The following is a 26209-nucleotide window of genomic DNA, read 5'->3' on the forward strand; positions in this document are numbered from 1 at the left end:
GTTTAATATAAAAAACATTACTATTTATAAAATTATTTAAAAGACAATATGTTCTAAATTTCAAAACTCAGATATTTAAATTAATTTCAGGTATACAATGTTTTTCTTGGAGTCTACCTAAAACATTAATATTCTAATTTATATTAATTCACTTCCATGCATGTTTGTCTGGTTGGGGTCAGTGGGTGATGGTTAGGAATTAGTTTAGGCAACATGACAGAGCGGCATCAAGAAAGCTCCAAGATTGGTGTCCTAAATTTAGACAGGCGAAGGTGGTAAGCAAAGGGGAAAAATTATGAGCAAGCTCGGGAAGCAGTGACTAGCTTAGTTTTGCTAAACATGGGGCATATATGGGAAAACAGTATATTTTGCAACCAGGGGAAACATCCTTTTTGTGGTGGCAAATTTCACAAAATAATAATTAGTCTTAATTTCTGGCGACAGGTTCTTTCACAGAGTGAATGGTGGTATTAATATATTAATAGAGATTTAATATACAGAAATGAAACCTATTTAAATCTTACAGAAGAGATGGTGTTAGTAGTTTAAAAAATGGTGAGCAAAATTGATAGGATTTTAAAACAAAAGTTCACTTACACAATAGAACACTGCCCAATCTTTCTGGTAAGAAAAAAGTTTTCATTACTTATCAAGACAGTCAGGAAATTTGGGCAAAAAATGCGATAAAATATAGATAATAATCAATATTAAGTGCTTTTGAAAAATCATTTCCATAATTGTACAAATATAGAACTAATATCTTAGGAAGCATGAATACTATTTTGAAATAATTAAAGTAAAAAATAGGTCATAATCTTTACTAAATGTGAAGTCAAGAGAATTTGAATTTTGGTAAATACTGCATTTTGGTTCTATTTCTTCAATGTGGATGAAAAAGTACAATGTCAGAGGCAGAGCAAGCAAAATGTGCCCTGTTCTATATACTTCGAAACCAGCAAACTGCCTGCCCTGCGCTAGCCTCTGGTGGCTACCTACCAAAGGTGCGCTTGGCGGGACACCTGCCGACCAGGTTGCAGGGGCCACTTTCGGCTGCCAGTTGGCTCCACCAGTCAACTTTTTCTCTCCAGCATTCCACTGAAGATCTCCCCTAAAATCAAGCGTGCAAAACAAACAAAAGGACAAGAAACACACTAATCAGAAAAGAATGGTGCGTGGCTCCTAGATACTTTTATTGGGGTTAGAAGCAGTCTGACTCAAGGGGTAATAAAGAGAAGAGGTTAGAACTTACACAGGAGTCTTACCAGATTCTATCTAAGAGAGCTTAAAAGCATTTGACAAGAAATCAGTTAAAGTTTGGATCTCAACGATAACAGGAATTTCCTATCACTTCTAATAGAAAAATGTGCCATAAAATTCAACTGAATTCCTCACCGGTTACAAAAAATTCCAAATAAGTATATCACAAAAACTGTATACCAACACTTTGAATTTAAGATGTATCCATGATGGTACTTTCTGGATCTTAGGGGGTTCAACAGAAGGTTTCACACAACTATATCACAACTACAACCTGCCTTACAGCGATTGTAAGATACCATTTATTGTAAAATGCATGCCCATTTCAGAGACGTTGAAATATGCATCTAAAAAAATGGCACATTGGTCAGTATTCTTACTTGCCTTCCTTAAAATGGATCCTCCATGAGAGATTTCTTTTTTTTTTTTTGAGGAAGATTAGCCCTGAGCTAACAACACCCCTGCCCACGTTCCTCTATTTTACATGTGGGACGCCTGCCACAGCATGGCTTGATGAGTGGTCGCAGTTCTGTGCCTGGGATCTAAACCGGTGAACCCCAGGCTGCCAAAGCAGAGCGTCTGAACTTAACTGCCACACCACCAGGCCAGTCCCTCCATGAGAGACTTTTTAAAATCAATGTTACCTAGAAATATTGTAACAAATCCAGAATTTTAAAGTTATTAAAGTATTCAAACCACAATTCCCAAATATTTCTAGATACAGCTTAGTGACAACCTTGGACACTGAAACAGATTATTCTTTTTCATTGTAAAGCCAACGGCTTAGAGGTTCCAGTAGGAAAACAACAAAAACAAAAATCTAGAATGAAATAAAAACCAATTTTGAAATTGCCTAGCCCGAGAATGAGTAATTACTTCAGTGAATACAATGTTTGATAGTCTCAAATAAATACAAATACATTGGCACAAGAAAACCAGATAATTTCAAAAGCACTTACTTTTTAGATGTGGTACCAGAAATTCCAAGATCTATAAATAGATAAAAAAAATTTAAATCTCTATACTCAGCTTAAATGATATGACATTTAACTGATCAAAGAATCAGAGGTCTAGAAAAAGTCCATATTTTGCCTAGGAATGACTGCATTTAGTTTTACAAAAGAGAAACTATGTTAGGAAACATATCCACAAATCTAACATTTTCTTTTACTTCACGTTATACTTAAGGATCACATTCAAGGTCAACTGGTGTTCAGAAAAGAGTCAACGTAGCAGGCTTAAGACTGTTCTTGGACTTTCTGCGTGGCTGGCATCTGGAACTGGCTAGTAAACTGTCCTCTACACTGAGACAAAACTTTTCCTAACGATAAGGGTGACTTTCTGTGCCTAAACTGTTTGCACAAACAACATGGTTACTGCTGGACACCTGCTTTCCTACTGTGAGTCTGGAATTTTGGTTCACGCCATGCAGAGTGCCTACGTGATCAGTATCCAGAAAAAACCCTGGGTGCTGAGTCTCTAAAGCTTCCTCGGGCACAAACATCCCACATGAGTTGCTGCATTTTCGTATGCTCTTCCCCTCATGCGAAGGAGAGAGCATAAGGAAGTCTGCGTGTGGATTCTTTCGTGCCTGTGTTTTTTCCCTTGATGAGCCAGGTGCATCCTTACTATGCTGCTGTGACAAATCTTAGCTGCGTGTACAACTACGTGCTGAGTCCCATGAGTCCTTCTCGTGACTGTGAATGAGGGGGTGGTCTTGGGAACCCCTGACACAACTGGCTTAATCCTTCTGCTCTAATCTCAATGTATTTATTATTTCAGCAAATATTTACTGAGCCCCTACATACGCCAGGCACTGTCCTAAGTACTTGGATTACGTCAGGGAAGAAAACAGTCAAAGATCCCGCTCCTGGAGGAACTTGTGTTCTAACGGGACGAGAGGGATGATAAACAATAAAATAATAAAAAAGTAAATTATATAAGCTGCTAGAAGGCAATATGGAAAACCAAAAAGAGCAGGGTAATGAGGATCTGGTGGGCTAGGATGAGAGCGAGGGGCAGGCAGTGTGACATACAGCATCAGGGAAGGCCTCGTGGAGGAGCGGAGACTTGAGCAAAGCTGAGCAGAGATGAGGGGAAGCGCTGTCTAGGCTGAGTCACACGGTGCACTCTCTGCCTAATGGTAAGTCTATGTTTAACATTTTGAGAAACTGCCAAACTGCCTTCCACAGTAGCTGCCTAGTCTTACACTCTCGCCAGCAGTGTTAGAGGGTTTCAACTTCACATCCTCCTCGACGCTGGTTATCATCTCCCTTCTTTACCGTAGCCATCCTAATGGGTGTGAAGTGATCTCACACAGTGGTTTTGATACGCATTTCACTGATGACTGATGCTGAGCGTCTCTTCACGTGCATATTGGCCACAGATATTTAATCCTCGGAGAACTATTTAAATCATTTGACCATTTTTAAACTGGGTTATTTTTCTTTTCATTATTGAGTTGTAAGATTTCTTCACTTATTCTGGGTACAAGTCCCTCATCAGATTTACGTTTTGCAAATATTTTCTCCCATTCTACAGATTGTTTTTTCACTTTCTTGATGGTATCATTTGTAGCACAAAAGTTTTTAATTTTGATGCAGTCCTATTTATCTGTTTTCCTCTTCTGTTGCTTGTGGCTTTTGGCGTCATATCTAAGAACATTACCTGATCCAAGGTCATGAAGATTTACTCCTACATTTTCTTCTAAGAGTTTTATAGTTTTGGCTCCTACACTTAGTTCCAGGATCCATTGTGAATTTATTTTTCGGGGGTAAGGAGTGTAACTTCATTCTTCTGCATGTGGATATCCAATTGTTCCAGCACCATTTGTTGAAAAGATGATTCTTTTCCCATTGAGTTGTCTTGGCACCTTTGTTGGAAATCAATTGACCATAGATGTATTGGTTTATTTCTAGATTCTTATTCTATTCCACTCATGTATATGGCTATTTCCATGCAGTACCACTTGTCTTAATTACTGTAGCTTTGTAGTAAGTTTTAAAATCATGAAATTTGAGTCTTCCAAAGTTATTCTTCTTTATTCAAGATGCTTTTGGCTATTCATATCTTCCTTGCATTTCTATATGAATTTTAGGTTCAGTTTGTCAATTTCTGTAAAAAAGCATGCTGGAAAATTAATATGGTGCATGTAGATACACTTTTTTCAGTTTTAGAATATTATATTTTAATTTAAAACAATATTTACTTTGAGTGAAATTCAAGGGGCTTTTGGGGGGGAATGTAGATGTCTATAAATTTTGATAAATACATGGGTTCATGTAATCATCACTACCATCACGATACATAGCCCTTTAATCACTCAAAATATTCTCTTGCTGCCCTTTGTAATCAAAACTTCCCCTTACTCCTGGGGGCTGGTCCAGAGCCAGAGGTGTAGTGGTTAAGTTCGCCCATTCCACTTCAGCAGCCCAGGTTTTGCAGGTTTGGATCCTGGGCATGGACCTAGCACTGCTCGTTAAGCCACACTGTGGCAGCATCCCACATAAAATAGAGGAAGATTGGCAACAGATGTTAGCGCAGGGCCAAACTTCCTCACAAAAACAAAACAAAAACAAAAAAACCCAAAACTTTCCTTTACTCCTAACCCTGGCAATCACAGATATATTCTTCGTCCCTAGAGTTTTGCCTTAACAAGAATATCATATGAAAATCATACAGTAAATAATTTGTGTCTAGCTTCTTTCACGTTGCATAATGTATTGAGATTCATCTGTGCTGTTGTGTATATCAACAGTTCATTCCTTTTTATTTCTAAGTAGTATTCCATAGAAAGGGTTTACCACAGTTCATTTACACATTTACCACTGAAGGACATTTGGGTTGTTTCTAGCATTTTTGAATAATACTGTTATAAAGATTCATGTACGGTTTTTCTGTGAACATGTTTTCATTTCTCTAGAAAAAATACCTAGGAGTGGATTACTGAGTCATAAAATATATATAGGTTTAACTATTATAAGAAATTGCTAAAATTATTTCCAAAAGGGTTATACCATTTGGTAGTCCCACCAGCAAAGTGTGAGAGTTCCAGTTGCTCCACATCCTTGTCAGCACATAGTACCATCAGTTTTGTTTTTTCTTTTTAAAATTTTAGCCATTCTAATGGGTGTATAGTAAGTGAGGTTTCTTTAAAAATTGATATATAATTCACATATCATAAAATTCATACTTTTAAAGAGTAAAATTCTGTGCAAAAAGTATGTTCACAAGGTTGTGAAATGATCACCACACTCTAATTCTAAAACATTTTCATCAACTCAAAAAGAATCCCCATATCTCTTAACAGTCACTCTCATTCCCTCTTCCCCCGAACCCCTGACCACCACTCATCTACTTTCTGTTTCTCCAGATTTCCCTGTTCTGGACATTTCATATAAATGGAATCACATGATACGTAGCTTTTTGTGTTTGGCTTCTTTCTCTCAGCAAAATGTTTTCGAAGTTCATCTATGCTGTAGCATGTATCAGTACTCCACTTCTTTTTATGGCTGAATAATTATTTTATGGATATACCACATTTTGTTTATCCATTCAACAGTTTATGGACATTTGGGTTGTTTCCACTTTTTGGCTAATTATGAAAATTGCTGCTATGAATATTTGTGTACAAGCCATGCGGATATATGTTTTCAATTCCCTTGGGTATATACCTAGGAGTGGAATTGCTGGGGCATATGGTAATGCTATGTTTAACTTTTGAAGAACTGTAAAACTGTTTTCCAAAGCAGCTGCGTCATTTTACATCTCTACCAGCAATGTATGAGAGTTCTAATTTCTCTACATCGTAGCCAACACTTATTATTATCTTTTTGATTATAGCCTTTCTAGTCAGTGTAAAGTGGTCTGTCATTATGGTTTTGATTTGCATTTCTATTATGGCTAATAATGTTCGACACTTTTTCATATACTTATCAGTTACTTGTGTATCCTTTTGGAGAAATGTCTATTCAAATGCTTTGCCAATTTTTACATTGAGTTGTCTTTTTATTATTGAATTGTAAGTGTTTTTATATATGATGGATACAATATGGATATGTATGAGATATGTGATTTGGAAATATTTTCCCCCATTCTGGGAGTTGGTTTTTTGGTTTTTTTTTTTGGTGAGGAAGATGTGCCCCAAACTAACATCTGTTGCCAATCTTCCTCTTTTTGCTTGAGGAAGATTGTCACTGAGCTAACATCTGTTCCAATCTTGCTCTGTTTTGTATGTGGGATGCTGCCACAGCGTGGCTTGATGAAGAGTGTGTAGGTCCATGCCTGGGATCTGAACCCAAGAACCCAGGCTGCCAAAGTGGAGTATGCAAACTTAACCACTACACCACCAGGCTGGTCCTTGTTTTTTCCTTTTCTTGGTGGCATCATTTGTAATATAAAAGTTTTTAATTTTGATGAATTCCTATTAATTTATTTTTTCTTTGACTGCTTATATTTTAGGTATTAGATTTATGAAGCCACTGCCTAATACAATGTTGTGAAGATTTCCACCTAGGTTTTTTCCCAAGAGTTTTATAGATTTATCTCTTACATCTAAATGTATTGGATTCATTTTGAACTGACTTTTGTGGATGGTATAAGGAAGAGGCCCAACTTCATTCTTTTGCATGTGGCTTCCCAGTTGTCCTGGTACGTTTTTTGAAAAGACTGTCTTTTCCCACTTTGAATGGTCTTGGTCTTTTCCTACTTTGAATGGTCTTGGTATCCTTGTAGAAAGTTGTTTGACAGTGTATGTGAGGTTTATTTCTGGGCTCTTTATTCTACCGGTCTGTATTTCTATCCTTATTCCAGCACCATTTGTCCTGATTACTGTAGCTCTGTAGAAATTTCGACACGGAAAAGTGTGAGTTCTTCAAATTTGTTCTTCTTTTTCAACATTGTTTGGCTATTCCCCTTGTGGGTCAGCCTTCTTCCACTGAGATGATTCTCAGAGGCGGCTGGCTCCTGAGGGCCATGTGTGGCGGCACTCTCAGCAGCTGCAGGTGTAAGTCCTTTATTTCTGAAGGAGGATCTGGGGGGAACATTACAGTGCTGTGTCCTGCAAAAGCAGTCACCCCTGCAGACTGTCCACCAGTGGGATGGAATTTTAGAGTAGGAAAAAATATTCAAATAATCTCTCCATGGGTGTCATCAAAGCATCTTCACGGATGCCCCCATCAAGGAAGACGAATGGGTAACAAAAGTATGTCCATAGGAAAATGCAAAGAAAAAGAAGTCTGTATCAATGATCTACTAAACTTTTGATTGAGCCGTGAGTAAAATGAAAGGTATCTGCAATGGTAAACTCATTCATCTTAATAAAAAATCAAATTCAGAGTTTTAAGAAAAGCCAATCTTTATAATAGCTGCCCTCGTCTCCTAGGACTCTCTCCTTCACTTACCCAGCTCCGGCCACTAGTCCCCTGGATGTTCCTTGAATATGCTGGGCCATCTTCTGCCCCAGTGCCTCTGCACTGGCTATTTCCTTTGCCTGCAAATGTTCTCCTTCAGGTATCCACATGCTTTACTCCTTTACTTTCCAATTTCTGCTCCAATTTCACCTTCTCAGTGAGGCCTACTCTAACTCCCACTCTGTGGCACTCTCCACTCCTCTTTGCCTGTTCTGTTTCTTCTCTGTGGCACTTCTGACCTAACATACTATAGAATTTATTTATTTGAAAATGTTTAACATTAGTCTCTTCCCTTCCTGAGCACCATAAGAACAGAAATTTATACCTGCTTTGTTCATCAATTTATCTCTAGAGCCTGGAAGAGTGCCTGGTACTCAATAAATATCTGTTGAATGAATAACTGAAACTTAATTGGATACTTAATTGGTAAATATGTTACATTTAAGTTACGCTATGTTCTTTTTTCCAAATGAAATGAAAAATTAAGTACAGTATTTATTATACATAATGCACTTGGTTTCACACTTGTACATGCTCCCAAATCATACCGTTGGTAATTCAGATTAAAATTGGCATGGGTACTGCTTGCGAGGCAATGGCATAGCAACTGTTTATCTTCCAAGGAACTGCACTGGGTAAAGCACTAAGAAATTCTGTCTACTCCTTGATATACTCACCCATAAGTGAATCCAGAAACCAAACATATGAAAAGACAAAGAAAAAAAAATTCACATATGATTCAGTTAAAGAAAACTATATTACTCACTGCCTACTAAGCTGGCAAGAGATGAATCAAGATCACTCCCAAGGGCTTTGCTTGCTGCCATTGCAGGACTGGGAGGTGCCACTGAGATGGGTGCAGGCTGCCCGGCCGGTGCCACGGTTGGCATCAGAAGGTCACCTAGACCATCGAACACTGGAAATCAGACAGATCAGGTTCAGAATAATTGGGGAAAAAAGAGACCATATGCAAAAGTAAAGGGAAATTGTCTCTTGAAAAACCATGGAAACAAGTGACTATACAGTCTTATCAAAGAAGACATGTAATTCACACTTTTCATGACTATCACACCAAGAAGAACATCTCTACATACGGTTACTCATAAAATATGGAAATACTAATGACCATGAACAAAGATGGAAAAGAAAATTTATGTAATGTACAGGAAAGAGCACAGACTCTGGAGTCGGAATTGGGCTCAAATTCAGCAGCAAAACTCACTAGCTGTGTGACTTTGAGAAAGCGGCTGAGTTTTAGTTTTCTCACCTGTAAATGGGGAGAGTACCAATACTATATGGCTTTGCTGTGAAGATTAATTAGATAATATACAGCCTGTCTTTATTATAATGCTTGCTCTGTATGGGTACTCAGTAAGTGCTAGCCATTGTTACTCTCACTAAAAACAATCACTAAAACACTTCTTATTCAAAATGGAGTGATTTACAGCAAAGCCTAAATGATTCGCTCTGAAATCCTATGATGCATACTTTTAAAATAATGCTTACATGAGAAAAGAAGGCTAAATCTCCTAGTTTCCTAAGAAATCAGTGTCAGAATAAAACCTGATCTAATGATCAGTATCTAGTAATAAGTATCTGAAAAACAGTTGACCATATTTTATAAAAATTTTGATTTTTTTCTCTCATTATAGCAATCACTTTTGGTTCTAACTTTAAGGGCATATTTAAAGTAAACACTATTTTAAGCATTAGGAATCATGCCATTATTGATGGTTCCTGATAACCATATAACAAATTATCACTTGTTTAGTTCCTAGAATACAGAAAGACCATTCAAAATGCAGATTCATAGGATTTGCATAAGCTATTGCCAATATCTTATCCATGTCAAAAATTTTGTGGTTGTTAATTTTTACCAAAAAACTATACATGTTTACCATAAATACTACTATACGAGAACTCTAAACTGAAAAAGGACAGCATTCAACTAGGCACTGGCAATAGAAGCAACCAAATTGTCAGGCAGGGGATATATTTAGGGTGTTTCTGAAACACATTTAATTGCCAAAAACTCACCAATTGAAAATTTGTAGTAAGGACCCAGCATGGGAAGAGTAGAATGGAAGAGAATACAAACAAAATGACAGCAGGATGAAAGGTTAAAGGCAGGCAAAGAATACTATTTGTGTCTCAACTTCATAAAACCAAGGGCCATGCAAGCTTCAGAGGGTGTAAGCAACAGCAGTGGGAATGTCCAAACATTCAGATACTGTATGAAGATTTAGCACAAAGTATTTGTTTTCCCTTAGCCATCTCTAAACCATGTGCATGAAAGCTCATGCAAACAGATGGTGTGCATGTTAAGTTAGATCTCTGCTAAAAATCAAAAACAGAAACACAGAAAGGGACTGTAGGTTATTCTCAAAGCTACCAAAATGTACTGAAAATATTTACTTAAGTTACAGAATGAGACATTAATTGAACAGTTTTAAAACCAGGTTATCACTCAATATTTGCTTAAAAATTTCCTGCTATCATACTAACCTTAGGTGGTATATTTTATTATCAGAACAAATACAAAGAATGTTTGAAAATCACTGCCTTACCTGATGGATCAAAGGAGCTGCTGCTAGAAGTTGAAGGCGTTGTTCCAAAAGCTGCCTCAAAATTGGGCTGTAGCAGGTTATTCTGAGCTGGAGTCACTGGTGATGGAGAAGGGGCCATGAAAGAACCCCCAAATCCTGGGAAAAAACAGTTCCAGAAAAATATAAGCAGAACCAACTAACGGTGGGTAAAAGCCATTAAAACAGAGTCACAAAAAATTATAGAAGACCGAAAAGCAATTGAATGCACATACATGAGAAGTCAATGACACCTGGGAAGTTAGTTCTTTAAAAGTTTTTCAAGTATGTTGATATTTGTCATGTATTAATGAGATTTAAGTTAATTAGAAATAAGCACACAAGAATATACACCCCTGTTAAGACAACTTGTGGCAACCAAGTCTATTATTACAATCGAGTACATAAAGCTAAGAAGGTACTACCAGGGCTAAAATTCAGATAATTATTTTCATTATATCACATTACCATTAAATCACCATACCAGGTCTAGAAAATGCTTAGTTGTATACCTTGGCTCAGTATAATAATACAAATCAGAAAACTATGCATGCACTCTGCCACCAAATCCTCCTTAATTTCTTTCCTGCATGTTCTAGTTCCATTCCTGCTACTGCCAAGTTTAGCTTTCCTCCTACCTCGCCCCCCAACACAGTTCTCAGATTCCTCAACAGTCACCCTGGAGGGCTTCCTGCCTCTAGTCTGGATTTCCTTCCATCTAGTCTCTGTAGTGCAGCCAGAGTGATCTTTCTGAGTGGAAAATGTTGACAAAGTTACTTCTCTAAGATCCTTCATCGGCTCCCCATAACTTCCAGATTCATATATAGTCATGTGCTGCATAACGACTGTGTGGTCAATGACAGACCGCATATACAACGATGGTCCCATAAGATTAGTACCATACAGCCTAGGTGTATAGCAGCCTATATCATCTAGGTTTGTGTAAGTACACTCTATGATGTGTGCACAATGACAAAATCGCCTAAGGACACATTTCTCAGAACGCACCCCACTGTTAAGCGACGCACGACTGTAAAGCAGATTCCTTTGTGTAGCAATCAACCCTTGTTTCTCTGCCCACTGGCCTCCTCCCCTTCCTGCAAACGAGGCTGCAACTGTAACCCGCTATCACAGTGGATCAGTCTCCTCTGGGAGGACTTGCCTTATATTGCCACCCCCTGCTCCCAGCCACAGCCACCTCCGCCCCTCCCACACCGGTGCCAGTGAGCGATGTGCTCTGCCTCTGTGTTCTCAGCACCTGGAACATTTCTCCAGCCTGTTCCCATCATGCTTCTTTAGTCCCACCCCCAAGTCCCCACCCTGGGGACAGCTTTATGGTGTCAGGAACTGTATCTTTTCTTGCCTTTTCTGCTAATATTCAGCATAGTGCCTAAAACATGGAGTTAATGCTTATTGAATGAAGGATACTTTTGAATATAAAAGGTAAGGAAAAATCAAAGACTACTGTACAGTAAGCAAACCTCAAATCAAATATTTATCTTTTGAAGCCTGGAAGCAAATCATTTCTCTTAATCAATGGACAGAAGTAGAGCTCACCCATATTGCTTCTGTACAAAAATAAGCAACCTGTGAGGGAAGTGATTTCTTAATAAGACATTAGATGATCTTCTATTACCAAAGAATTTATTACTACCAGAAGTCTTTCTTATACTCAGCTTGGGTATATATTCCTTTCTAATCTAGTCACATCTTCTCTTCTTCATAAACTGCTTGCAAAAACATAAATAATCTTTCAAAAAATCCTTCAGCTTACATTCCATAAAACCAATTTATAATTTTGAAAATGACTTCTATTGGGATTCTCTAGTTACTATTTTCTAAAACAGGCAATAATGTTCAAGGCATGTTGCTCCTGGAAATTGACAGTGACATGAGTTTAGGCTTTCCTTGTATATGCATGAAAAATTGCAGTTTGAAAAATTATCACCTATTAGAAGATGGTATTTAAAGATGGCCACTTTAAGTGATTTTAGTATTTGAGTGACATAAACATCATGTAGCTTTACTCACTAAAGAAAAGACATTTTCTAGATCTTTGAAACTAATATTATTATGAAGAAAAGATGGGCTAAAGTAACTATTTTTGTGGATGTGACCATTTTGCTTTTAGGGAGACTGGCAGCTGTGTTAATTCTGATTTTTTGAAACTTTCCATACCTCAAGTCATAATATGGCTATGGCTAAGTTTGATAATTATCCTATGGTGTGGTTCTCTTTGTTATAGGTAAATGTGGAGACAATTGTACTTGACTCTCAGTTTCTTAAAACTTGGCCAAGAAGAAACAATTTATTCTACAATCACAGCATATTAGTTTTGGAAAGGGTGTTAGGATCATCTGATTCAATTCCGCCTTTCCATGGCTGGGAGAAGTGGTGCAAAGAGAAGTTAACACACCTAGTCAAGATTCAGTAGTAGGAAGAAGAAAACGTGTTTCCTATGTAAGTGCTATTGAGTTTCATAACACAAGTAGGTCATGTCCATAGGTGAATAAATAACACTATTCAATGAGAAAAAAATAGTGCCTTCTGTAAGAAAGTGAAGGGTAAAGCTGACACTGGCATGAGGCTCACCAAGTGCCAGGCACTGTTCCAAGTATTTTTTTAGGTTGAACCATATGAACCACATTAATTGCCAATATTTGACCATTTTGGGCCTATTAAAACAGCAATTTTAGGGGCCAGCCTGTGGCCGACTGGTTAAGTTCATGTGCTCCACTCTGGCAGCCCAGGGTTTTGCCACTTCAGATCCTGGGCACAGACATGCACTGCTCATCAGGCCATGCTGAGGTGGCGTCTCACATAACACAACCAGAGGCACTTACAACAAGAATATACAACTATGTAGTGGGGGAGTTTGGGGAGAAGAAGGAGGGGAAAAAAAATAAGATTGGCAACAGATGTTAGCTCAGGTGCCAATCTTTAAAAAAAAAAAAACAGCAATTTTATCTTTCAGCCTAAAATATACATTAGGTCAATCCTCACAACAACCCCATGAAGTTTCACAGAAGAGGAAACAGGCCAGAAAGTCTAAATAATTTGTCCAAGGTCAAATGACGGCAAAGGTAGAGCCAAGATTCCACACAAGAATCTTCCAGAGCCTGGGGCTTCTTCACCACAATACTGTGTGGCCTCTTCCCCACAGCCAGGAGTGATGCCAGAGTCGCACCCTTCCTTAGGTTTATAAACTCAACACATATCTGGAAAGATGAGTTCTTTCTGTTACACTTAGTTCTTACGGAGCAGGTGCCCTCACAAACCTAGACTAATTGAAAAGCTACAAAGTGACACCCAATAACCAACTGATTATCTTAAAGAAAAAAATCTACTGCTATACTTTAAATGGAGACCTCAACAGGAAAATTACAGACATTAATAAGCAGTTTGGGGAACTTCTGTTACATGAAAAGTTTTAGAGTCCTCACATAGAGCTAAGTAATAAGAAAAGCCAAACCACTAATCTATCTTTCTATATGGTTCTAAGTTATATTAAGAAAAGTGTTCTATGGAACTGAAACTAAGGGAATAATAAGGCTTCCAGCTGTCCTGCAGGCCCATTTGGACTGTCCTACACTATAACTGAGTTGCCACTCATCTTCAGGTGCTCAACCATCTAGAGACACACTGCCTTTTATCCTATATGATTAGTCTTATGAATGTATCTTTCTAAAGGGGCACAGCCTGCATAAAGTTCTATTAATACAGACATATCAAAACTGACAGTCTATCCAACACATCATATCACTCAGGTTGGAAAAGGGAAATTTTAAAACTCTTGGTAGGTAAACCTACTCCCACATATACTCCCTCCTCCACACCCACATTTGCTCCATTATTATCTTAAACATGATGTCATCTCAATTATTCCAGTGGTATAGTCAGTTGTTAACATATTCCACTTACTAAGGTCAATCTGAGATAGTCTATATTTCTAGAAATAACAGCCTGAGAGCCCTTTGTCTGCCACCTTTCAGACTGCTTTCCATCCCCACTGAGGATGAAAGGCTTCGTCCTCTGCAGAACTTCCCATTTAGTGGAAATTGTTAGTTATTAATCCCACACTGGATATTTTTATATTTTAAATCAGTTCAAGGACTTCTGTAGCTGCGTTAAAAAATTAATCCCCCAAAATTGTCATGTGGTTAACAGAGAATGCAAAACTACATAAGACTGGTCCATATTCTCCCCAACCTCTGGAATTAAAGATAGGATGTGGCACACTCCTATGCCAGTACAAATTTTTGGTGCAGTCACCCCAGAATTGTGTCTATTATGGAGGAACATGGTTTTCCTGCTTGACATCAACCTCAGAAAGTTAGGCATATCCTTCAACACACCTAATCTCCCCCAGTAATCCATTTTTACATCCAGCATCCAGGAATCTGTCTCTATCTTTCAAACATCTATATTTTCAGCTGGTGTATCTTGAGAGGAGTTTGACAGCTTTACTCTTCACTGTGTGATATAGTATTTCCTTTTATTTGTTATAAACTTAACTCTCAAGTTTCCAGCCAGACTCCATCTGAGATAATATCTGCATCCTACCAGTAATCTCAAAGACTTGGAGAGAATTATTCTTCTATTTTGTCCTCACTGGTCACAACAGTTACCCTTTCTAGGATTTTCTCTAGTTTCACCAGGTTGGGTACACCAAAGAGAACCTGAAATTTTTATTCAAGGGGTAAAAGACGATAAGATAATATTTCATGCACAGTTCAATTCTGGAATTGGTATTATCTGATAGATCTAGAAGTAAATTTGAATGAAGAAGAATAACCACTTTTTATGAGATATGCCCATTTTTAAGGGACTATCCATTTAATTTTAGTTTTCTAGTTTTAAATTATATACCAATTTTTGATAAAGCTTTCTCCTCAATTTTAAAATGATTCTTAATTTTTCATTTAAAATCTCTAAAAATAATTTTTAACATTATAGTACATACTTACTGCATTTCCCTTGTTATTTACATGTAAATTTATTCCCTCAAAAAAATCTAACTTTAGTCAGGCATGGGGTGAGAATCCCCAGTCCAGCAACCAACATTACTTTTGGACAGTCTAAACCTCCCATCACTGTGTCTATGTATTATTTTTCTTTTTTACTCTTTCACAAAATAGTCTTATTTCTAAAAGCCAATAATACCAGATTCTAGAAACTCATAAAATAGAATTTCTCTCTCTGTTTTTTGGTTTACATTCCTACTTTGAACCTGATTGCATTTGTGGATCCTTGTTATTCCTTGTTATCTATGATTAGGTTCATTTATCTTTAAAAAAAAAATGTTCCTCTTTATTCCAATAGCCTGTAGACTTAGCTGATCTCTCCCCATAGATACACACACAAGTATAACACAAGGGCTAAGCTTCACTGTAAATTATCACAACACAGTGCCCAAAATATTTGTTCTACCATTGATATTCATTAAACAGAAATGTCTGGGCAATGAGAAAACTCAGAAATGGCCACTGTCAGCTAGATTACATACATAAATGTGAGAGTGATTTTATGTTGTGTATATTAGCAGGGTTTTCTTTTCTTTTTTGGCTGGGAAAGTTGCTTCTAGTTCATAGGATGAATTATACTAATATGCCATGATATTCTTCAGCGAGAACATGGCTTCTTGTTGTGTTACTCGAACAAATATGAGAGATGTTTTTCTTTTTTTTTTAATCACCTTTATTTTTTTTTGCTGAAGAAGATCTGCCCTGAGCTAACATCTGTGCCAATCTTGCTGTATTTTGTATGCGGGTCACCACCACAGCATGGCTGCTGATTAGTGGTATAGGTCTGCGCCCAGGAACCAAACCCAGGCCACTGAAGCGGGGTGTGCCAAACTTAACCACTAGGCCATGGGGCTGGTCTGAGAAATGTTTTTCTATAAGCAAAATGAAGGGAAGTATGAAAAACCAGCCCAAATAATTGAGATCTAGAGAAGTAATTTAAAAATTAGAAAATTAGAAGTAATTTAAAATTTCTTCCATCAGGATATAAGGTGAAAGAATAGTTGGCCTCATGCCAGACACTCAGATATGTACAGATCACAAGAATTGCCTGGAAAGCAAACTAGACAACAGAACCCATTTACATCTATTTACATTAAAAATTAACTTAAATAGAAAAAAATAGAGAAAAAAGAAAATGTACACAAAATCCTCTTCCCATCACTGAAACAGTCATAAGATGATGACGTGGAAAAATGAGAAAAGTCCAGTCAATAAAACCTATGTAAATGACATTGTCACTTTCATCACTGATTTTCTCCTCTTTTCTACCCCATTTTACTAAGATTTCAGGACAGACAACACAGGAGAGTAATTTAAGCCTGCTTTTGGTGAAGTGGCCTAACTCGCACTTTTCATGCACATCCCCTGCTGGACCCACACATACACCAGGTTGTGCAGCTGAGGCTCAGGTACCTGCTGCTATACTCCATGGTAGGTGACAAAGCCCTTCCTGCTCGTTCCGGGTACATTTTAGATCCTATGTCATCCCCCAGGATCAAATGCCTCAGCTCTGTCACTGACTTCTGCCTTAGAATCGGAATGGAACACAGGCTCTGACTGGCCTCTCTGCTCCTGTTTCTAGTGTCCTCGGCTCTTCTGGAAAGACAGTGTCTCAGGATGTAGCCCTGGAAGCATGGAGAGGCTGGACGGACTGAGGACACTGGAGAAGACAATGTCACTCTGCAGCAGTGGAAGTGGTCAACAGTGGCTGACCACTCTGCCAGGCTCCTGTCTGGCAGGCTTCTATCTCGCCCACCCTGGAAATAAGCAACAACCCTAGGCACCTTGTGCCAATCTATCCACACTATGGTCTTGTTGAATTGGGATCATTCCAGAGGTTTTCAGACAGAAAAATGATCAGCTAGTTAAAAAAGTGGCATATGCAGCAGCAGCTTCAACCCAATGGTGGCAATCTGTAATAGTTTCTCCTGGAGTGATTCATAAGTTACAGAATCAATTGTCAAACATGATGGTATCTCTCCCCACAAATTCCTTAAAAAAAAAGACGGGCATAGGCAACACAAGGTGAAAATTTCTACAGAAGCATATTACCTCTTTAGTAAACAAAAAGAAACCTGCTAACTGAAATTACGGCATGTGAGGAACATCCAAAGAGGGACGAGGGCTTGTATACAACTGATTTTAAGACTAATTTCATAGAATCCTGGGATAATCAATCTTTTATTATACAACATCTTACTTTTCAATTTCATGTCTTAAAAGGGAAAGAAAACATGCACCTTGAAATTTATATAATATCTGTTTCTTTAAACTATACCCAAACTTAACTTCCACAAAATACCACTTTATTTCAATTTAATTCATTACCAGCTAGTAGGTCTGCCGATGCGGACGAACTAGAAGCAGCCTGAGGTGCAGGTTGGGGTTCAGAAGCACTACTTCCAAATGCATCTACCCATTATCCGTTATGCAGCAAAAAAAGGAAAAGAGTGTAAACAGTAAGTATAGTAAGTAATGTAAGCGTTTTGCAGAGAAATACACAGACAGGACACTTTGCGTGGTGAGCTCGTCTCCTGTGGATATGTGAAACGACTGAGAGAACCGACTTATGCTTTGCCCAGTTGATTGTCTCAAAAAGCAGTTCTAGGATATTTACGAATTTAATAAAGAATTAATTAAATTAATTAAGAATTAATTTAAGAATTATTTAAGAATTGTAAGAGTAAGAAAATTCTTTTTTTGCTTTCTTTCTTTTTTTTTTTAAGAATAAAGGTTTTGGACTAAATCTTGTCATCTATCAGAACAGCATTAAGGTTTTGAAATTTTTGCCCACAGGTAATACAGGAGAATTTTCCCATTTAGAACTCTATTAAACTTTTAAAAAATTTAACAAATTTAATTCAAGCAGCAGCAGCACTACTTGTACCCACATATTAGGGTTCGGTGTTTATTTGCCACAAGTTTTGAGGCCCTGAATGTCAGAGACTGTGACATCTTTGTACCTGCATGGCACATACCATGATTCTTCAGCGCACAGCAGGTACTCAATGTGGTTTTAACTTGCTAAGGATGACATTTTAGCCCAAAGCAGACACATTTATGGAGAGTCATGAAGAAATCACTTCAAACCTATACTTTCCTTTTAAAGAAGACTTTAAATGTATCTGCCAAATGAGTAATTCTAGAGTTAATTTAGTACATCTCCCTGCCTTCAGATAACACATTAAAGAAGAGGAGAATACACTTAAATCAGTGACTCTAAAATATTAAATTCAACATAAATAAACCCTACAGATAATGTATGACCTCTAGAATTTAAGTTTTCAGTTTTGACTGCCTTATTTGTTTTCAATTCCGACTTAGCTAGTTTATGTTTACATTGCTTTTAAGAACTGAGAAATGTTTATTTAGACAAGAGATCAGGATCACCAAGGCAGAACAGTAGAAGCAAATTCTAATCTACATTAGGATGAACAAAAATACAAAGACCTCAAATGAGAAACGATCTGGTTTTGTTAGACCATGCGCTGAAAATTATGATGAACTGATGAGGATGACGATGATGATGGCAAAGAAATGGAAAAGATCTTAAAAACTTAAGTTTACATTTAAGAGATGGAATGGCTTCACATAGTCAAAAGAAAAATGATGAAATAAAATGAAATAGAAGATGTAAAAACTATTCTGAGGGTGGAAAAAGATTCTGTAAGTGCTGAAGGAGGACAGATACGCACCCCCGAAAAGGTCTATCACACCTGAAGAATCCACCTTTGCTGGAGAGGCAGCGGCTGCAGGAGATGGTGCTGCAAATGCCTCCACTGCAGTGAAGCACAGAGCAGGACAAACTGCATGTCACCCAAAGGACAGTGAAACCATGGGCCTTGACAACTGGCTTCTCGAGATTTCATGTTCAATATCAGGCAGTACCACTACAGGTAATCTTAACAGTTAAGGAATGGATTTTAAAATATACACTTTCCAGAAGAAAATAAAATTTGACTTCTTGGGGTCAGAGGCTTTGGCGTGAAAAAATTTTCTCTTTGCACCAGTGTTAGAGTTGAAGTATTAACCCTCATCAGTTGATGAGGGGCTAAAAAGTGAGATTTTTAAAAAAAGTGAATTTTTGAGTTTAAAAGAACTCAAGCCAAACCCACATGTTTTCGTATCTACCTCTCCACACATAACCCCCACAAGACATCTCTGCAGGCTTGACCTTGGCAAAGGCACTCACCGGATAAGAGGTCAGCAGTGAGCGAACTCTCAGGCACGGGAGAGGCCCCTTGTGGTGGAGAGGAGAAAGCATCTTCCAAAAGTGAAACAAACCAAAACCAAGCAGAGGTAAGTAGACAGCTGAAATCAAAGTCAAAAATCTAACAAATGCATTATCACAGGTGAGTACAAAGGGTTCAATCATGAAAACAGCTAGGAAAACTAATGTGAAAAGGGTTGCTTTGGTTTTACCTGTACCAAACAGGTCTATGCTAGGAGCAGCATCTGGCTTAGGCGCTGCAGCGACTTCGGGAGCAGAATCAAATAAATCTAAGACCAAGAACACACATGCCTTTACTCAACTTGACAAACCAGCCTGAAACAGCATCCCTTTCCAGTGCTGAAGTAGCACTTTGGAGAATTCTGAAACAAGCAGCAAATGGTTTCCAGAGAACCATTTCGTTACACAGTATTCATGCAGGAAGAGTTGTGTACGCAGTACATCTCAAGTACCAGAATTCAATCCACCAGATGGAAAGAGTTCAACAACAACAAAAATTTACCACCAAAGATATCTAGAGCAGGAGGAGCGGTGGTGGTGGTGGCGGAGGTGGTGGCAGTGGTGGCAGCGGCGGTGGTGGCAGCAGTAGTGGCAGCAGTGGCAGCTGCAACGGCGGGAGCAGGAGAAGGAGCAGTGGCGGGAACCGGAGGGGCTGTGCTAGCTGTAGGGGTAACTACAGGAACACTGGTCTCAGGTGGCTTCATTGCAAAGAGGTCCAGCTCGGGTGCAGCCTCTGCACTACCTTCAGACGGGGCAAAGGGGTCTTTCGGGAAGGAAAGTGGAGACACACAGCATCAGTAAGGAGAGAGACAAGAGAGAGGGGTCCTAACTCTGGGTAGGAGACCCTGACACAGAGTTACAGGCTAGCTAGGCATTAGGCTGCTTAGATTGAACTACATCCTATTAGCAGTGATTAGAATGTTTTTCTAAAGAAAAAAGAAAATTTTGTAGGTACCAAGTTAAGAAACTGAAACACTTCAAAGTACTGTAAGATTAGCCTACAGCCTAGGATCAGAGATTGTCATTCTCCAAACTCTTACAAAAGCTGGTCAATTTGGTAGCTTTGAACATTCATTAAAACATGCCTATATATTTGAACTCAGTGTTACAAAAGAGTACGATAAAGCATTAGAGGAAAAAAAAACATTAAGAGAGCATACTTGCACTGACAAAAATTGTCAATCTTGAGAAATTGCCAATTTTGCTAAGTATGCACTTCACTGTCTTAATGTTTTAAGTCCCGGCATTACTAACTCAGTTACGATGAATGAGACTTTACACTCAGAATAAATTAGAATTAGAAAAACATACGGCCACATCTAACTACGGGAGGTTCACATCGGGACAGAGAAACAACAGACTGGCGTGTGCCTTTGAACCCACCATTTCCTGAACATGCATCAAGTGCTGCTGCTACAGGGGTTGGGGGGGCTGGCACGGCGGCCCCTTCGGGTGCGGCAGGGGCCTCCCCAGGAGAAGCTGCAAAGGCATCTTGGGTGCAGTTTTTAAAACAATAGAAATTAAAGGAATAAAAAGAGAAGAAAATATAGTAAAAGAACCAAGTTAAATTGCGAAGAAGGCTCCCTTATACAACATGAATTTCTTAAAATGCATTTTTATGGCCCATGCATAGTTGGCGGTCACAAAACAATGATTCTTTGCGCCCCTTCAGGTTAATTACATGCACGTGGTACAGTGTGGATACTGCTGAGGCCTATTAGGATCTAAAAGGTAACAAGATTCTCATTGTATAAGGGCTCTGAGAAGCATGTTTTATGTATCATTAGAAATTAATGGATGTGAAAATTAGAACACAAAGATAATTTTATTATGTAATTTAAGACAATAATCTTTCAAGTCCAGTTAATACTTATTCACTACGTTGCTATGATGTCACCTCACCAACTAGGGGTTTCTGCCAAACATGGATGTCTTCTGTAATGTCAACAAAATTAAATATATCATGGTAATGTAAACAAACAATTCTAATTTAAATTTTTATAGACTAGGACAAGAAAACTACACTGTTAACATGAAAGTTTTACTAAGTATTCATAAACATTAAGTCTTCATTATCCTTGAAAATCATTTTCAGACACAACCAAGGATTTACGGGAATAAAGAGAGAATAAAATTAGGGGATGACACCATAATGCCTTTATTTTGACTTAAATTTACTGTGGTTTTCAAATATTGTATTGCTCTAGTTATTTGGAAAATGATCTATTTTCAACAGATTAAAAATACAGTTTCATGTTTTAAGACTACAAGTGTATTACTATTTATAGTAGAAAAATCCATTAACATACAGGCACTCCAGTTTATAAATGCCCAATTTATAAAAGGCCGATATGTACAAATGGTTCCCAATGTATTTATGCCAACAAACCATGTTAATTATGGTAAAAAAAAAATCCTAAAGTTTTCAAAGAGACTCTGTAGTTCCAAAGTACAAAAGGAATCAAGCTATCATAAGAATGACTTGCTTAGGAGAAGAAACTTCTGGAAAGTGGGGACCAACCCTCACCCAGAGCCTGCCACTTACCTGCTAGACTTCCCATCCTAAAATTCTGCCTTCCACAATACCTACCAGTGTTCCCTAGAGCACTGTTCCTCTGGCCATTACGAAGAATTTGTCAAATATGCTTGGAAAATGCTACACAGTATATCCCCTTTGTGGGAGATTTATGTAGTATATTAGGCTGTAGGAAGTCCTACAGTCAAGACACTTGTTTCTCAGTTTAACCAAGAATGTTCCAAACTGATCTGAGTATGAAAGTCACTTAAGTAATGTCCCGAGGCCCACTGTTAAGCTACAGTGAAGGAATAGCTATTCTGAGTAGAGGTAAGTCCGGGGAGAGGCCAGATACTGGAATATGAAAACACGTCACGGGGTAGGGCAGGCCCCGTTCCCTAGACGGCATGTTAAGGACTGTAACAGAGGATGCAGAGCAGCATCAAAGTGCCAAGAGCCAGGACAGAACTACACAAGAAAAGTCCAAGAGGAGGTGACGAGGGCAGGACAATATTTTGTCAAGCATCAGGTGTTTTCTTTCTTTTTATTCCTATAAAATGTGGAACTGGGGCTGATAATATTGGAAACAGCAGAAACAGTAACCACGGTCACTATTTAGTGAGCACTGATGTGCCAGTCACTGTGGAAATATTTTATATGCACTGTTACATTTAATTCCTACAACTATTTGGTGACGTAGGCTCTATGATCTCCCTTTGGAGATAAGAGAACAGAAACTTGGGGAGTCTGAGTGACTTGACCAGGGTCACACAGATAGCCAATGGCCAAGTCAGGATTTGGCCATAAACTGTCTGACTGAGGTTTGTGAGTTTAACTACTATGCCGTGCTGTTACAAACTGTGCCACGTTCTGCTAGTACAGTACTACTTGTAGGATGGAATAAACACCAACTATGTCAGTGCTAGGGGTCAGATAAATATTCATGGGCTGGCCTCTTTAATGATCACTTACGTATAAATATAGCTATATTCTCAGGAGATATTTTTTCTTTCTTGTCAGCAAGACATCTCCTTTAATGCTTCTCCTGTTACTTAAAACTAAACATCATAAACACCTTATTTACTCCCATCAAAACTTCTCTTAAAGACAGGAGCCCCAGCTGCACCAGGTCCTGGCTGTTACGTCTTCCCAGAGAAGGAGACGGAGATAAGAATGAGCAAGACTAGGGATGACCCCAACCCCAGCCACGGTCGGACTGTAGCCATGAAAAGGACTATGAGTGAGAACTGTCCAGCTGAGCCCAGTGGGTCTCCTGGACTGAAGAGAGAGAATAAAATTCTGATGTTGTTTAAAAAAAAACAAGAAAACTTCTTTTTAATACCTAGCTTTCTTTCCTTATCAATGGCAGCATTATCCTCCCAGTGTTGAAAACTCAAGCTAGTTCCAATCTGGTTCTCCTTCGCTTGTTACCCACTTGCAGTTCATTTCTACATGCTGCCAATTTTCAATCAGTGCTACTTCCTGGAAATGCAAGATCCTGCTGTTCTGCAATTATGGACTCAGTCCAGCCCTTACCCAGCAAACCGGTCTCTCCGACACTGCTGCAGACTAGTCTTTTTTTCCTTCTAGCAATCTAGGAAGAATTTTCTCTCGAACTTTTTATCACGTGACCACCTTTCTAAAAATTTCTAATAGCTGTTATCTTCCCCAGCCTGAACCACACCTCTCTCTTCTCCCGCCACATAAAGCCATCTTTAAATCACATACTCGGCCCAAAGGTTTCAATCATTCTCAACAGCCCAAGGGTCAGCTGTCCAGTTCCTTTTCTTCCCCAAAGGCCCACGATTATAAAACTCTTACATGAAATCTAGTTTTAAGTGCTTATATTTAAGTACTGGTTTTAAGGAAGGTTGGTTAACTTAGTTTGTTAACCACACATACAAAGGAAGTCAAGCTTGTGAAAGTTCTTTAGTTTTGCAGTCACCTGATTTCAAGCTCATAGACTACCTCCTACAGACTACTGCAGACTTCCATGAACGCTTGCTCACAAATGGATACAGGTGACTGAAAGGGTGTCCTGGCGTTTGTGTGGAGGAGGTGGCACCAATTTCGCCTCCTAGGGCTTAGGAAAACCCTGTGCTGTTACAAACTAATGCGCTGTTGTTAGTAAGATTTTCATAAATAGAATGTTTTTAAGGATTTTGTCTTTTATTTTTACTAACATCTAAATTTTTTAAGCACAACACTGCCTTGCAGTGCTGTCCTGCATGAACACAGAAAGCGGATTTTATTTCTTAAAAGTTCACTTTAAAAATGAGAACATTTAGATTTCACTCATATGTGGAGGATAAACAAACTAAGGACAAAGAGAACAGTTTAGTGGTTACCAGGGGAAAGGGGGTGGGGGTGGGCACAAGGGGTGAAGGGGCGCATTTACGTGGTGACTGGCAATAAGAATGTACAACTGAAATTCCATGTTATAAACTAATACGACCTCAGTAAAATAAAAAAGAAACCATTTAGTAAAGATAATGTTTCCTAAAAAAATTTTAATGACTTACATTGAAATGACTAAAATGTTATGTGGGTATCAATCTGAGTATTAAAATATAACAGATGTTTCCTAGTTGTCAAATTGTAATGAAAATACATACATAGAAAAGTTTAATGTTTTAACATTTCATATCCATGAAATTAAACAATTACCCATTTTTCAGAAATGGATGTTGGTGAAATCATGAGGAGAGCCCCATTCTTTGGCATTAAGTTATATGATTTTCTGCAGTACTAGTCCTTAAAGGTTGTATTTTAGGGTAGAAAGAATGTCATCATGAAAACATTTCCAAACATATATATTTCTCTGCTTGATGAATGTAGTCAAAGCAGTAAGAAACGATCGACACGAATAGCATAATGGCTCAAAGAACATTTCAAGAAATATCTGAGGCTTCATTATTCTAGAGAGCCATGAAGGAAGCAAGATGGACTTGAGTGATTTCTTAGATGCAATTAAGCTCTTTATGAATGGATAGGAAAACAAAAATCTAAATAACTAAAGGGATAGAAATGTTCGAGCACAAAATTGTTACCCATCCCGTCCCTCTTCTTGAAGTTTTGTGGTAACATAAGCCTATGAGCAACCATCCATACCCAACACCAATAATGGGGGCGGGGGGGAAGATGAGGGGGTGAGGAAGTTGATTTCATAAATTTAAGCTAAAACTTTAATTTTTGGTCTCAAAAGTTATAGAGGCATAACTGAAAAGCCAACGGGTTCTAGGGGAAGACTGTCTATAATAAATTATTCAAGATTCTGCAAACCCTTTCCCTCTTCTTTTTTAAAGCAGGTTTCTCCTCTCACAGCAAGGGCAGTACAGCAAGCCAGCAGCAAGTTCTTTGCATGAAACAGTGGCAACAAGGCTGCGTCTAGTTGAGTGCTCCTTGCCTTAGCCAATGTTGGCGAACCTCAAGACTGGGCACGGCACATAGCACAGTGGTATGTGACAGTGTGTGAGTGCGTGTTCCCAGGGGGATATATTAACGTCACTGGAGCCTGCCAAATCTCTCCTGCCCTCCCCATCATTTGCCTCCTCCAATTTCTTTACCATATTCTCAAATGCCTGGGAAAGATGTTATCCTGTAATGAAGAAACACAAAACTATGATGAATATAACACTCCCCTGTGTGTGTATTTGATGTGAACACTTCTCCAGGCTTGGACATTAGCACCCCTCAGATAGGAATATGTAAATAAACTGGCTTCAGATGGTTCCTCAGGTCCAGGCATATTACAGTGGCAGAGACTAGGGTATCTGACTCAAGCCGCAGCTGTAAATCGACTGCGTGTCAGAATTTACATTTGCATGGAAAGCGTGTTTTCAGACAATTATTTCACAGTCTGACCTAAACCTGTTTTCAATCAGCATTTCAAGTGCTGATTCAAGTGATCTCCCAAAGTTCCGAAGCCAAAGATGATCCAGGTTTTGCTTGGAAAGAATAAACTTCAAACTGTAAAAAGAGGCACCCCCCTAAACTGTCAGAGACCTCCAAATCTGAACTACTCTTAGATGACTTTTTGTCCTAAACCTTAAGAAATAACTTAGGCCAGGATTACCCCTCCCATATTCCCTAAATATTTTTCTCTGTGCTAGTTCGAATCTGGCCAAAAAGCCAACCTAAATATGATGGCGAAGTCTGGCCCCACTCTTCCACAGATTCTGCAGGGAGGG

At 38.5% G+C, this 26209-nt stretch overlaps 1 protein-coding gene across 36 annotated transcripts in view; it reads right to left on the bottom strand.

Annotated features, from left to right (window-relative positions):
• Positions 1–26209, bottom strand: part of SNAP91 (synaptosome associated protein 91) — a 140834-nt gene that overhangs the window by 17499 nt on the left and 97126 nt on the right. For 9 of the 36 annotated variants that reach the window (XM_070496298.1, XM_070496293.1, XM_070496297.1 and 6 more), the window contains 11 exons: positions 20888–20995; positions 20007–20267; positions 19696–19773; positions 19466–19537; positions 18969–19052; positions 17602–17685; positions 10235–10369; positions 8434–8583; positions 2217–2247; positions 997–1108; positions 598–621 (listed from right to left, as the gene is read on the bottom strand). In XM_070496298.1, the coding sequence (XP_070352399.1) occupies positions 598–621; positions 997–1108; positions 2217–2247; positions 8434–8583; positions 10235–10369; positions 17602–17685; positions 18969–19052; positions 19466–19537; positions 19696–19773; positions 20007–20267; positions 20888–20995 (1139 nt within the window). The remainder of the gene's footprint in view (positions 1–597; positions 622–996; positions 1109–2216; positions 2248–8433; positions 8584–10234; positions 10370–17601; positions 17686–18968; positions 19053–19465; positions 19538–19695; positions 19774–20006; positions 20268–20887; positions 20996–26209) is intronic. The other 27 variants (XM_070496319.1, XM_070496318.1, XM_070496314.1 and 24 more) reach the window with 15 other exon arrangements.

This window comes from Equus asinus, chromosome 24, assembly GCF_041296235.1.
Source record: "Equus asinus isolate D_3611 breed Donkey chromosome 24, EquAss-T2T_v2, whole genome shotgun sequence".
Lineage (NCBI taxonomy): Eukaryota > Metazoa > Chordata > Mammalia > Perissodactyla > Equidae > Equus > Equus asinus.